This window comes from Pteropus alecto, unplaced genomic scaffold, assembly GCF_000325575.1.
Source record: "Pteropus alecto unplaced genomic scaffold, ASM32557v1 scaffold7, whole genome shotgun sequence".
Taxonomy (NCBI): domain Eukaryota; kingdom Metazoa; phylum Chordata; class Mammalia; order Chiroptera; family Pteropodidae; genus Pteropus; species Pteropus alecto.
In genome coordinates, this window is record NW_006494614.1 from 62,274,809 (window position 1) to 62,289,303 (window position 14,495).

The following is a 14,495-nucleotide window of genomic DNA, read 5'->3' on the forward strand; positions in this document are numbered from 1 at the left end:
TCCCAGCCTCAGTTTCTCAATCATTTAAAATGGGATAATCCTAGTGCCTACTTGGAGGGGCATTGCAAGGATTAAATTACATGGGAAATACAAAGTTCTTAGCATGACGCCTGGCGATTTGGAAGCACTCGAAGAACAAGACTCAGCAGTCGTTGACATGTCTCTGACATGGGATAAAATAGCTGATTAAGGAGAAAAGGCTCTCATTGGTCAGCATCTCTTGTGTCCTGGGTGCTGCGTGGGCAGCTACTTCCGTCAGCTCATGTAACTGTCAGCATCTGGTAGACAGTTACTATGTGCTGTAAACACTACTATCTGACAAGCCAGCTTTTATTGAGCACTTGCTATGTGCTGGACATTGTGCAAAGCACTTTATGTTCCCCCAGAAAACATATGACCTCCTCGCAATGACCCTGCAGCAGGTACTATTAGCCCATTTTTGAGAGGAGAAAACTGAGGCTCAAAGAAGTTAAGTCACCTGCCCCAGATCGCCCAGTGAATCCAACCCAGGTCTGCTTGAAGGTCCAGCCCTTGAGCTGACATAAGGTTCAAGCCAAATTCTGTGTTTTGTTTTGTTTTTAAACCAGGAACACTAGGAACCCAATTTAAGGTTGCAGGCGCAGATTAAAAAGAATAAAAAAATCTCAAAGTGACTTTTCATAATGATTACACAGTATCAAAGTAATTCCCTTTAATAAAACAATTTTAAAAGGCAAGTCCAATTCGTGAGAAGGGGGCCTTTAGCTCTCCAGCCCCCAACCCCTAGACTCCTCCATCGGCAGGGTCTGTCCACAGAGCCGAGGCCGTGCATCACTCCAGCATTCTCCATGAACAGGTGCATCTGAGACATAATTGGGAAATTGTATCAGTGACCGCCCAACCCTCCAAATACTCCAAGGACAGATGACATGCAGGCTGATTCCACACTGCGATTTGCTAGATACTATTGTCTTCGTACTTATAATGGTGGTTGTTAATAGCCATCTATTTGTAGTTCCATGTTTTTACCAGAATAAGCAGGCTTTTGGCAGGCGCAGTTGTTTTAAGGCTTAAAATAAGTATAAGAGACGCTTGAGATGTTCTAATTAGTCAAAACTGTAACTAAGATGATGCTGAGGATCAGCCTGTTCTTGATGCCACTCTGAGATTTCACTAGTGTTCCGAAGCTGTAAAGCTCAAGGGCAAAAGGCTTCCTTGTGCTCTTGGGACCCGGAAGCTCTCTGTAATGCCCTTCAGGCAAATGGGAGCCATAGCCAGCGGCCAGCAAGCGGTCACTGTAACAATGTCCCCAAGATGAGGGAATCCAGATCACTCTCTGGGAGTTAAATTCTAAGATCATCACATATTGGCTCTGGTTTGAAAGCCAGGCAAACATGAGCTCAAATCCTGGTTTCACACAGTGTGGCTTTGCACAGGTTATTTTATCTCTCTGTGTCTCAGATTTGACATTCGTAAAAAGATGATGACACCTATATGGCGAAGACCAAATACAGTGATGCTTACAAAACTCTCCCCCGCAGAGCCCCCAGCATTAGTAGGACTTCAACTGGCAGTAGCACTTTGTTATTACTGGTATTATTGTTCTTATTAAAATTATCATCACCATCATCATCAAATCAGAGATTCGCAGTCACCTGAAATAGCCGCTATTTCTCCCAAGTTAGGACCTGCATGTAAAGACATTGAAGGGTAAACATATCTTAAGAGAGTGTCCAGTAGAAGGGGCTCAGCCGCTCACGGAAGCAAAAGAGGGAACAGCATTCATTCATTCAACAAATATTCACTGAGTTTCCACCACGTGCCACACCCTGTGCTGAGGATTGAGGGTCAAGAGGGAGATTGATGCAGATGCCACCCAGCCCTCCTGGAACTGGGAATCAAGAAGGGCGGGCAGACAGGAAGTGGGTAATGAACGTAAGCGGTTACGAGAGTCGAGAGTCGCGACAGGCATGATGGGGTGCTTGGCGGGGAACCTAAACAGGCGTAGGGTATCCCTGAGGAAGCGGTGGTTCAGCTGAGCCCCAAGAATGAAAAGGAACCTGGTTGGTTCTAGGCAGCTGGGAACAAGAGGTAGAGAGGCCACCGGGATGATCCACATGGAAGGCCAAATGGCTGGAAGGTAGTGTTTGTGCAGAGAGCAGTAAAGGATGGTTCAGAGGTGTAAAGGGGTTGGTGCTGGCAGTGGGCAAGTAGGGGAGCCTTTACCAACATACGTTGAATGTCTGGTCTTGAAAACTGGGCACATCATGTAAGATTCACCCAAGCCATCAACTGTTTGATTCCTCAGCTCTCCTGGCCTGAGTCGAACCTCACCCCGTAGGCGGGTGTGCAGGGAGAAACCGGCTGTGTGAGTCCTCTCCCGGTAGTAGTCTACCGGCCTACCGTGGTGGAGCCATGTGGACCCCGAGGATGCTGGGGCGCCTGGAACCTGAGTGCCATTGCCCACTGACATCGTTTTCAATCACAAGGCCAACATCAAAAGTCCTGAAGAGTGACAGTCTTAGCAGTAGGCTGGCCTGTGTTAGGGGAATCTACTAGGCATCTCATTCAGGAAATCCTCCAATTCTTCCGAGGCCTCCACTGAGGCTCCTTTCAAATGTCTCCTCTTTCTTGTCCCCTTCCCGTTAAGTCTCACCCACCCCTCCTTCCCTTGTGGTCTCCCCAGCCACACACAGGCCTATTCCTCCTCCGCCTCCTCCCCACATGCCGTATACAACCCACTGTCTCCTCTGCCTTGCAAAACGCTTGGGAGGACTAGCGGCCTGCTCCGTTCTACACGCTGGCCTTGCAAACATGGTTACTAGGCCCCAGGTGCAGAACCACGAGAGGGGGCGGGATCCACAGGTGATGTCTGCTGCGAGAATAGGAGAGGGAGTGGGAGCGCCTGCATTTTGCCTTCTCCATCCGGGACTTAGTTTCTCTTTACCTTTTCACGCATTTCCTAACTTGAGAACTTTGAGCAAAGACTGCATCCGGGAAGGTTCTTCGACTAGTGCATTTCCACGCACATTAAGTGCTTAGTAAATATTTGCCGAGAGAAAACGACCTGAGCCACTCAATTGCAGACTTATAATTGTGGCTTCTTGTATAGAACAAGACCGTTTAATTCCTGGGTGGTTTGAGGGAGGCAATGGTGAGCGGTGTTCCTAGTGATAGAGAAGGGGGACAGGGGTTGGAACCACACGGATGTTACATGCTAAGAATTTCAGATGGACCTTCCTGTTTCCAAATCGATTCCTGTTCGGCATTTTGTCAGACAGTTCCCAGGACACTTGGGGGCAAGGTGATGATGAATCACAGGAATGTTCAGGAGCATTGGCACCAGATGGGGAGTCAGACTCACCACATGTGACTGGGAGCCCTCTTCAGCCTCAGCGGCACTCCAGATGCAGGGGGAGGCTGGGGGGAGGGTGCCATCAGAGTGTGGGGTGGGGGCCCTGGGAACAATGCAGGGGAAGGGGAAGAGATAAGTGCAGGGAGAGGCAGAGGGAAGAAAAGAAGTGGGGAGAACAGTAGGGAAGGAGGAAGACACCAACAAAGAGTTGGGCCAGTGACATCGCCTGGCTTGGCCTGGTGGGGGAAGGAGGGATTGGAGCTGGAGTGGGCTCATGGGCCCTTGTGGGCAGCACGTTTTTCTAGGTAGGGATTATCATTCCACGGGTTGGGTGAGGGGACAGGCTCAGAAAACCACACTTCCGCGCAACCTCCAAATTAACACCTCTGCCTCCCGGAAACGACTCATGCTCTGGGCCTGAGAGAAGAAACGAATAATCATAATTAAAAAAAAAAGTAGATAAATAATTGCCAGTTTACAAATTTTTAGCGAAAAATAACTGCCCCAGCATAAAAGTGTGATAATCATGTTCTTTCATCCTAGTCAAGATGTCATCTTCAGACCGTGTAGTCACAGTTTTCTTCCTGACACACGGGATTCTCTTCCCGGAACCACCTTCACCCTTCGTGCATAATCTTGGAACCGCCAGTTCATGCCTCACTGCGGGCACCTCACCTAACCCCACCGGTGGAAGAGTCCCCTGGGACTATGGTTCTGCATGGAGAGATGGCAAAGCAGTTCTTGCTGCCAAAATCCTGACCCATCTCCAGGCCCAATCTCCAGCCTGCCTTTCTCAGGGGGAGCCCCAGATTTTTCCAGTCAGCTCCCTTTAGGCGTATGTGGGCTGAGTCAGTTTCTTTGCCTTGCACCTGAAGATCCCCAACTGATGGAAGCGAATTCTGCAGACTTGAAAGTCACACTGGCCTGTCAGTCATGCATTCACTCCAGGAGCAAACATTTCTTAAGCTCCTGCATTGTGCTCCAGTTGCTGATTCTACAATGGTGAGTGGCGCTTACAGACTTCAGCTCTCAGAAACTATTCCCAGCTGGGACCTCTTGGCAGTGGGTACAGTTATCAATTGTCATTTAGAGGATAAAGGCCTTTTATCCTCTTATCAGCCCAGCTATACAAATCACTTAAAATTCACTTCGATGTTGAAAGGATCATTAGCAAGCTATGGCTTCAGTGCCTGATGTCTCAGTTGCTGATTACTGTCCTGGCAAGTAAGTGGCCCTTCAGAAAGGCTGCTCACCCGTCACCATGGGGCCTCCAGGCTTGGAGTTTCCATTTGTCCTCCTTTCAGCCGACTGACCAGGTCACATAAGTACACGGAGTCCTCCACAGTCAGAGAAAGCCAGGCTCAGCCTGGCCAGCAGCTGCTTCTTCTCTGTGTTCGCTCTTGAGGAAAACATTAAAAGAGCACATAGCCAGGGCCTTGCTTTGATCATTTTATTTTGAAGGAACCACAGTAGGCAAAGCCATCATTGATCAAATGCTTAATTCTCCTGGCACGAAGCACCTCACATGGGTCCTTTTTAAATCTGCCCACCAACCAGCCAGCATCACTTTCAAGTTTATAGAGGAGGAAACTGAGGGTCAGCGAGGTCAGATGACATGTTCTTGCCACCCAGGTGGTAAATAGAGGAACTTGCCTCACGCCCTGTTCTTTCGGCCCCACAGCTGGGTCCTCACCACCATGCTGTCCACCCTCCACCCTTGAGAAGTAAGATGGGTTGTTACTTGGGTGCTGGAGGGCAGCCCAGGACCCTTTCCTCCACAAGAAGAAGGGTCTAGCATGAAAGACAGAGGCATTTTACCATCTGCTGGTCTACTCGCTCCACTCAGCTGAGTGGGTGCAACGGGGGACAGCAGGACTTCTTAGCGCCCTGGAGCCAGGCCCTACGCTGTCACGGAACTGAAATGCACTGGCATTTTTCTGTGGCGGGTGAGGAGGGAGTAGGATTTGGACACAGCTCCGGGTTGAATGTTGATACGGCTGTCCTCTTCTGATTAGTGAGAATGTTTATCTATCTCTTGGGGTTTTTGTGAGAATTAAAATGCCTTGAAAACCATATGCCGATTAGCGCATTGATTAGTCACATGCGAGCACTAGCAGCAGTGGTGACTTTTACTACTGGCAGTAATTTAGGATATGGTTCACAGAACACAGGGTGTCTTCTCGAGGAGAAGTGGGATCTATCTGTGGTCTTTGAACCTTGACCTTTGATGCATTTTCTGCACTAACATGCCCAGCAGGTGGAAATGGAGCTATCATTCCTTATGAAAAGGATCACTGTGCTGAGCTAGGACAGGGGGTCTTCCTTCGCCTTTGAAATGGTTTGTGGGGTTTGATGGCTGAGGGCCATTTGAAGCTGGACGCTATTTTCCCTCACTGCCCTCGCTCCCCTTCCTATAAAGCCTCTCCCTGCTCTGCCAGCCCTTTCTTCTTTCTTCCTTGGCCTCAGGGCCACTCACATTCCTTGGAAAGTGCACTGCCTCCACCTCTGTTATTCATCCCTGCTGGCTGGCGTTAATCTCCAAGTGCTTGTATCCCTCACCCGCTGGAAAAACTGCTGGAACCTTCCACGAAGACGGAAAATGTCCTCAGCCTCCCAGTTATGTTTCGCTTTGAGTTTCTGGATCCCGCCTATCGGCATTACCCAATCTAAGTGATCGCTTTTAGCCCATGTGTGCCTGCTCTACTCACTTCCTTTCTTGCTCATAAGGCATTTCCTTTTTGTGCATCTAGGTTTTTAAAAAACATTATGAGAGTCTCATTATTCTGTTTCTTGCCGTAAAACTTTTTTTAGTACTTTCCGTCTTTCGGCTGTGTTTGCCATTTCTGTTGCTCCTGGCAGCTCCCAATTTCCAATAGAGGTGAACGAAAAAGATAGAAAATCTGAAAAGGGGAGGTCTAGAGGCTGGAAAATGAGCTGTAGAGATGGGGGGCAGGGAGGCGTGCAGGAGCATGGGAAATTGAGTAGGAGAAAAAGAATAAACCTGGCTTGGGGGAAAATGACAAGTAAAGTAAAACCAGATTGGCCTGTGTGGACATGAGCCACAGGGGGAATTATCCAACTAATTTATGTGGCCGAGGAGAGACACTCAGATAATTCTTTCGGTCTGTGGCAGGGCGGGGTGGGTCCCTTTGAACCAGACTGAGAAAGTGACGAAGAAGCCAAACAGTGGGGGTCAGGACTGGGTCAATGCAGAGGCCTGGCTGCAATAATGGGCACAAAAGCCTTGGACTTTGAGAGCCATGAGAATCAGGGAGGGCTGAGGTCAGCTCAGGGTCAACAGCAAGGACATCAGACTCAGTGGAGACAGCACTGAGTGTGCCTCTCTGGCCTGACCTCACTTCTGGGCACAGCACCCTGTGGTTCTCCCCTCTCAGCCTCACCTTGCTCCAGGGTGGCTCACCCTCAAGGTCGCTGCGACTGGCTCACCCAAGGTGAGTGACCAAAGCTTGGTGATGGGAACCAGCCCTGGGGCTGATGCTGCTGTTGCTGGGACAGTGGCACGATCCCTTTGTGCCACTCTATTGGGAGGGTGAGCAGGAACTGCAGGCTGCCATCTTTGACCCATTTGGGGATCCCCTCCTGGAACAAACCCACCAGGGGAAGGCAGAGGCAAAAGGGAGAGGATGTAGACTCAGCCGTGCCCTGGACTTTTCAGATCTGAGATAAAAAATTTTTTTCTTCTTTGCTTAAGCCAGTTTGAGTTGAGTTTCTACCACATGCACCACAAAGGAAGTCTTAACCAGTACGGTGAATGCCTTGCTTGGAGAGCAAATTTGAGATCAAGGCAGCAGGACTGGAGGGAAGAGAGAATCAGATAGTGACAGGTGAGGCCGGCTTGAATCGCCTCCTCAGAACTGATTTTCCATGTTTCTTCCCAACTCATGATCAGCAACTTCGCATTGTGATCTTGAAATCGGCTGTGCGGGCGGGTTTACGCTACGGAAAGTGGCAAACATTTAAATCATGGTTTCTTGCCCTGTTCCCACCTCACACCCCAGGAGGCCAGTTGCTAAACATTTACCAGCACTTGGATAGCCATCTACTCAAAAGGGCCAGGCTTATATGGGCCCGGCTTCCAGTAGGATGGGTCTGAGAGTCTTAAAGCACCACGCTCTGACCTTTAATCTCTGTGGGTCAAGTTAAACAGATCATTGCCAGCGTTCCCTCCACCCTGGGTGGCACAAACCCAGCCTACAGATGAATTACATTTGAGCAAAGATTAAAAGGACTGAAACCGTTGATTCTCCAGCTGTCTCCCTTCTATTTCTTCTCTCTTAGTCACTCTTTGGCTACTCGTGTTAAGACTCTTGGAAACAGGTGACCAAAACTTAAATCAAAGTGACTGAAGCAAAAAAGAGGTTAATTAGTCCAGAGGCTGATGCGGTTTCAGGCACAGATGCAGTTAGAGGCCCTGACAGCAGCCTCGGGCCTCCGTTTTTCTCCACCTCTTGGCTTTACTCTCCCCGGAGGCCCAGGCTTGCACCTGACCCCAGCACAGTGCAGGCAGAAAGAGGTTCTCTTTCAACATTTCCAAGAAAAACTCTTTGGCTCTGGTTGACCTGTCTTGAGTCACATGCCCACTCCTGGACCAATCACTGAAGGCAGAGGAAGGGTTGCTCAGACTGGCCACGCTCACTCCTATGATTCAAGCTTTGAGTAAAATTCATGGGCTAAACGTCACCTGCAATAATCTAGTTTCCCAGCCTAAACTCTGACCCTGAGCTCCCATGGGACACAGATTCCAAGGCACACATGCTGTAAAACACCCAAATAAAAATCATATAAACAATTAGAACCTTGAAGCATCACAGAGATGCCCCTGCTCCACCTGTCAGGAGTGTCCAGGCGTGAGCATCTTCTTGCTGGTGGCAGAGGGATGGGCTTCCAGATAACGTCACCACTGGCCCTCCTGTTGAGTGTGCACACTGGACACGGGCTTGGCTGTGCTTGAGCCAGGAGCCCACCTGAACCCTGAGTGGGCCATTGGCTCTCCTGGGGACCTGACACGAGCTTGACCACATTCAACTGTATGCTAGCCTTTTCCTCCCTTATGTTAGCTTAGCACCCCTGGCCTTGTGCCCAAACCCTGTGGGTGTTGGATACAGATTCCTTCCACAGAGGATTCATGCTCTTAAAATTCCCTTCTTTGGAGAGCAGAGACTGTCATCGTGAGGGCTCTGTGACCTCTGGCTATGAATCTCTCTGAGCCTCATTTATCTCAGCTGTCAAATGGGGAATAATATGAGTCTCATGTGGTTGTTACGAGTCATATTCAAATTTGTTTGAGTGAAGCCCTTGACAAGGAGACGGAGGCCAGTGAATGACTGATGGGGGCTTTAGAATCAGCAGTAATTGGGCTTACACCTGTCGCTCTACTCCCCTGCCACTCACCCCCGAGTGAGTCATTTCCCCTCTGAACCTCCGTTTCTCTTGCATAGCATGACCTCAGTACTCTTTACAGTGGTGCCTTTTGTGTGTGCTATTATTTATTGGATGGTGGTGCTTTTTAAGGAGGGTGTTTGCTTGTCTGTCCAGCATACTTTCCCCCTTCTAGAAACGGCACTGCAATTTCCCCCAGGACCACCACTTCCCTGAGAGTGTGGTCTTGGTGAAGATACGGATCAGAGTGCCAGGTGCCCCACTGACTGGGGACTGGGTGAGTGCCAAGCTCGGCCACCAGTCCCTTTCCCCTGGGAATCTGAATTATTTTGTCAAATGTATCGCAATAATATTCATACAAAAGTCTAAAGTAACCTTCAAAGCTTTTCATATTTTATGACTTAAGGGAAAATAAATCTGTTATATAGATATTGGTAAGACCCATAACTACACATAAAAATTATAGAGGAGGTGTATGAATTACGCAGCCACTCGTCTACATCCATATCTGTTTTTCTCAAAATGATTAGTATATTCAAGCAACTATTAACCAAGCAGTTAACAGGTCAGGAACTATTATTCTTTACTCATTCTTTTCAAGTAGCTGCATAAAATATTTAAAAATAATACAAACCATATTAAACCTGAAAAGCCCATTGCAGTTGCTCCTTGGGAATTTGAACTTGGAACAGAAGTAAACAAATGCATAAGCTCTGTTCCCCAGAACCCTGAGCTGGCCTGGTTCCTGCGCTTTCCGAGATTTGGGTGTCCAAATTTCCCTTCTTTTCTTTGAGCTGGGCTTAGCCTTCCAAGAAGTTCTTCTTTGCTTATGTTGGCCAGAATTGGGGCTCCTATCCCTTGCATTCGGGGAGCCCTACTTGGGAAGTGTCCCTGAGGGTCACCGTGAAGACTGACCAAGAACTGTGAGCAGCTCTGGGCACATAGGTGGCTGCTCAGGAAACATGAGCTCCTTTCAACCTGTGAGATGCGGCCAGTGACCTGGAAAGCCTGAGCCACGGTGTGTGTGAAGCACTTTGCAGGCCTGCACAGCGAAAAAGGGCTCTCTGCCCCCTGCCACGGTCATCCAGTCTGTCTGCGGTGAGGCTGGGCCTCCCTCGCTGTCCGGCCCCTCTCCCTGGGCTCCAAGGAAGCTGGCACACATGGTTTGGGGTTCCCTTGCAGAGTTTACCTCCCTGCCAGGGCAACAGGTAAATGAACAAATAACTGGGCATGTGGAAGGATGTAAGCCGAGGGCTGGCACGAAGCCTAAGATTATCACAGAGAGAGGATGCAAGCAAAATCAGCCGAGGGAAAAGGTGCACCTGGCGATGGGTGGAGACCAGGCGCCAGCTTCCAGTGTCCTCTCTGGTGGACCAATGGGAACGCACTGACTCCCCCAGGAAAGAGTTGTGATGATATATGTAAAGTATTGTCCACCAAGGACGCCATAGAAGACTTGGTGCCCAAGATTTTCACTGGGGGCTCGTCAAGTAGGCACCCTCTGCCCAGCATGTACGAACATTCCCAAGTTCCAGAAAGAAAATGGATATTTGGTGTAAACAAGGCTTATGATGATACCAAAAGGGGCTGAAAAAACGCCAGCTGGAATTGAGAAGCCCATCCCAACAAGCATCATAGGAGTAGAAAAACACATCCCCAACCTGATGGAGCCGCCATCCCAAACTCCTGGGCATCCTGGGGAGGATTTAATGAACTTGTTCACGTGAAACCCTTCCAGAGCACTGTGACCCGGTCGGTGGCTTCTGGGGCCTCTCTCCAGTCTCCCTGTCCACCCACCCCACAGCCCTCTACCACAGTCATCATAGACAGCTTCCTACTGGTCCCTGTTTCACCCCTGACCTCCTCTCCTCCTCTTCCTCACAGCAGCTGGACATCCATCTAAAACATCAGCCAGGTCGGTGTCTGCTGGCAGCCCGTCTCATTCTGAGTAAGAATCAGCAAGGTGAACAGGCTCCGGACGCCCCGCCCCATCATTGGCACAATTTCCTTCCCCTGCCCACCCCCGTCAGGCCTCCCCACCCCCGTGCCTCTCTCTTCGGCCCTGCTCTGTTTTTCTCCTCTGATGTGCAATATATTTGCATTTTTTTTTTTAGCTTAAAGTTTCTTCCTCCCCAGTTTCTGGAAGGTAAATCCATGAGGGAAAAGACTTAACTTTGTTCATAGTTTTGGCCCCAGTTAAAAAGTGTGAATGTGGGTGATTAATATTACAATCTTTAAAATGAGCATCGCTCTCCTGTTCCCACCTCCTCGATGCTGTCCTTTGTCCCCAAACTATGTAAATAAGCAAAGCTTTCATCCCCTTCTCTGCTAAGCCCATGACCCCACTCTTAGGAGGTGACAGGAGAAGAGAAAGGCCTCAAACCCTAACTTAGGCTCACCTGACCCCTCAGCGGCGTCATCGAATTCCACTTGGAAGAGGTACCCGGTGTTCCAGATGTGGAGGCAGGCCGCCGCATCATAGGAGACCCGGAGGGGCTGCAGACTGGGGTCGTAGACACTATCCCTCCAGCGGATGTTGATGGGGGACTGCCGGGTGCCCCCTGGCACGAAGGCCAGGCCTTTCCAGAGGGGGTGTACTGGGGGCAGAGAAGGGCCTCACTTGAGCCTCGGAGGCAGAAGGCAGAGATCCCAGAAAAGCCAGCCCTGCATGGAGCCTGGGGTCCAGCGGACAGTCAGCTGCTAATCTGCCCACCTGTGCAGGGTTCCTGTTCCATGCCCGCTCTGGACCATTTCCAGACACCGATTTTTCTGTGCTATGTGATTTGGTTTTGATCTGTGGCCATTGTCACAGTGTGGTCCCAGGAAGTCTATGCCCAGCGGTTCCAGTCCAGCTCTAGGTAAGCAGGTGAGTGAGGAGGGCGGCTGGTGGGGAGGGAGGCAGAGTACAGAGCTGTTTGAAACTTCTTCTCATCACATTCAGCTCGCCTGGACGATAGGGCAGACATTTCAAAAGCTTCCACGAGGAGGAGGTAGAAGTACTCCAGAGGCAAGAGAATGAAGCAGAATGGCCCTTCCACCCGCTTTTCCGGAGGTTCCCACTGTTCTGGGCTGCCACCCAGACCTGGCGGGGCTTTCTCCGTTCTTTGTAGACCCTTGAGGGAACCCCACCCCCACCCCTCTGCCAGTGGCCACCCAAGGCCTGAAATTTCACCATTAGATTCATGTGTCTGCATTCCCTGTAAAAGGGGACACGTTGCTGAAGGAAATCCCATATATACAAATTCTAAAAAAATAATTTACACGTAGGTTTGACAGTGAGCTGGGGAAGGGCACAGAGTCAGAACCCGGAGGGCAGCAGAGTGAAGGGGCACCGCTTTCTGCATATGGGACAGGACCATCTGGGCCCATTGTGGGCAAAAACACCCGTGCAAAAGACCCAGGGCTCACGGAATCACAGAGGTGGAGGCTGCGATGGCAGAACGGGACCTTGGCAGTCATCCTGCGAGATCCTGGGATCCAGACTGGGGGCTTGTCCAGGCCGGGCCGGACATGTAAATGAGGCAGCTGACTCTCACCCTGGCGCTGGGAGGCGGCAGAGAGAGGTGGGTTCTGTGGTGGGCAGAACCACAGAGAGAGGTGGGCAGTCTGGAGAGCATGGCAGCATCTGTTGCCAGAATTTTAGATTTTTCGAGAGAGGATCAAAATGTCTATTTTTATTTGAAGTTTGCCCCTGTTTAAGCATTGACAATTAATTTTGTCTTAAAGTTTTCAACATTATGTAGAGGGAAAAACATATTTGTGACCTAATAACCCAGCTCCCCCTACTTACTACCCGAATTATTGGGCAGGTGATTTTCCTTCTCCCGTTGCCCCACTTCCCCACAGTCCCCCCCTCCCCGCCCCGCCCCCGTCTCAGTTTCCTCACCTGTAAGAACGGGAGTAGTGGTGTATAATAATAGAAGGTTGGCTGAGATTAGCAGAGAACTTTGATCCCACGGATACCCCCGTCCAGCCCCCAAAGCAATGGCTCTCTGTGCTCAGGGAAAGTGTCGCCCGGGCACATCCTGCACTCCTGCTGGCCTCTCCTTTTATGACGGCTGAATGGATAACAGCAGACTCAGAGCCGAATAATCGGCCTGGACACTTGTCTGAGCGTCCTTTGTTCCAGCCTCCTTCTTTAATTCAGAGTTGTACCAGCAGTGCCAGGCCTTCCATTGTCTGTTCTCTGCCCAAAACCCTCTGAGCTGCACAAACCACGATGGTATCTGATGGGAAGTGACACTTAAAAAAACAGCGCAGCCCTCACAAACCACCTTCACACAGATCCCCGTGGGGAAATGGGGATCCAACCCGGCTGCCCAACCCCTCACATAGATAGAACACGGGAGCAGCTGAGTGTCGCAGAGGCCGACCTTCTCTAACCCAGGACTCAGCTAGGCATCCAGCACAGAGGTGCAAGGCTCAGCAGAGGGACGTTTTTAGGTTACATTCGCGGAACTGCACGAAGGGTCTGCCAACCACAAAACACGTGCGTCGAACACCATCTCTGCCGCCAAGTAAAAGGGTGTTGCCTATCATGGCCTGCAAAGAGGTGACGCCGTTTGAACTGTGAATAGGTTTCCAGTGTTTGCTCAAATCGGCCATGTATCTCCAAGCCAAAGCTGGTGTCAGTAGAGTAAGTCTTAGCGTAACTAAAGCATCTCTCTGATGGGAAGTAACAAAGGTAAAGTGTTGTCCTCTTTTTCCATCATTCGACAAATATTCATAGCGCAACTCCAGTGGGTCCGGCACTGGCCCCAGTGCAGGCAAGCATGAGAGACACGTTTAACAGATCCAGATCCCACCCCCAGCTTGGAGCCCAGCCCAGCCTGGGTGAGCCAAACCCAAGAAACCCTGCAGACACATGAGTAAGATGCCTATTAAAATGTTTGGGAACACGCAACAGTGTGCTGGTGAAAGTTTAGTAACCAGCTCTGCCGGGGCATAAGAAGCCCTGACGTGTAGTGTTTGCCAGTTACAACGGTATGACTGCTCCCAACTTGGTCGATTTTAAGCTTCCAAGGTGGACGTCACTGATCACAGACTTGGGAGGAGATAGGCACCGTCGGTCCAAGGTAGTTTCCACACACATCGAAACATGGCCAGAGGACGCGTAAACAAAATGGCCCCTGAAATTATTCCTGAACTTTTATAACTAAAAAGTTATAAATGAGTTAACTTTTCTCTCTGGACCAAAACCATCAGTGATTCTCAATCATTTTTAGTGACAAACTTTTCTCTTTTTTTCTCCAAGTGAAATGTTCTGCTGAATCCCAATAAACAAAACACCGAATTTTGGGGGAAGTTCAAGTCTTCCCCATTTGGCAGAATAGATCCTGTGGAACTCTGAAATAACAGCATCCGAGGGTTCCCCCGCCAGCAGTTTGAAGACTGCAGCATAAACCAATTTAGGCGCTCGAAACAAAGTTACTCTGTTACTCTGTCCTTCACAGATGTGCAAAGATGTGGGAAAGTATGGTTTGTAATAGTTACAAATCGAATGCCACCTGAGGTCCCTCAAACAGAAGGATGGTTAAAAACAGGAACACACATATGATGGTTCATGGTGGTAGCAATGTGCAAGGAGTGCTTGCTAGGTGCCAGGTGCTGGTCTCATTTCGTGCTTCCAATGGCGCTGTGTGATAAGTACTCTTATTACCCACCCACCTTTTACAGGTGAGGAAACTGAGGCTCAGAGAGGTTAAGAAACTTGCCAAGGGGCACGCATCCACAAAGAGGTGGGGCCAGGATTTCCTCTAGG

At 49.8% G+C, this 14,495-nt stretch overlaps 1 protein-coding gene across 1 annotated transcript in view; it reads right to left on the minus strand.

Moving 5' to 3' along the window:
* CA5A (carbonic anhydrase 5A) overlaps positions 1–14,495 on the minus strand; it is a 31,038-nt gene that overhangs the window by 14,980 nt on the left and 1,563 nt on the right. The window contains exon 2 of the mRNA XM_006926746.3: positions 11,134–11,331. Within this exon, the coding sequence (XP_006926808.1) occupies positions 11,134–11,331 (198 nt within the window). The remainder of the gene's footprint in view (positions 1–11,133; positions 11,332–14,495) is intronic.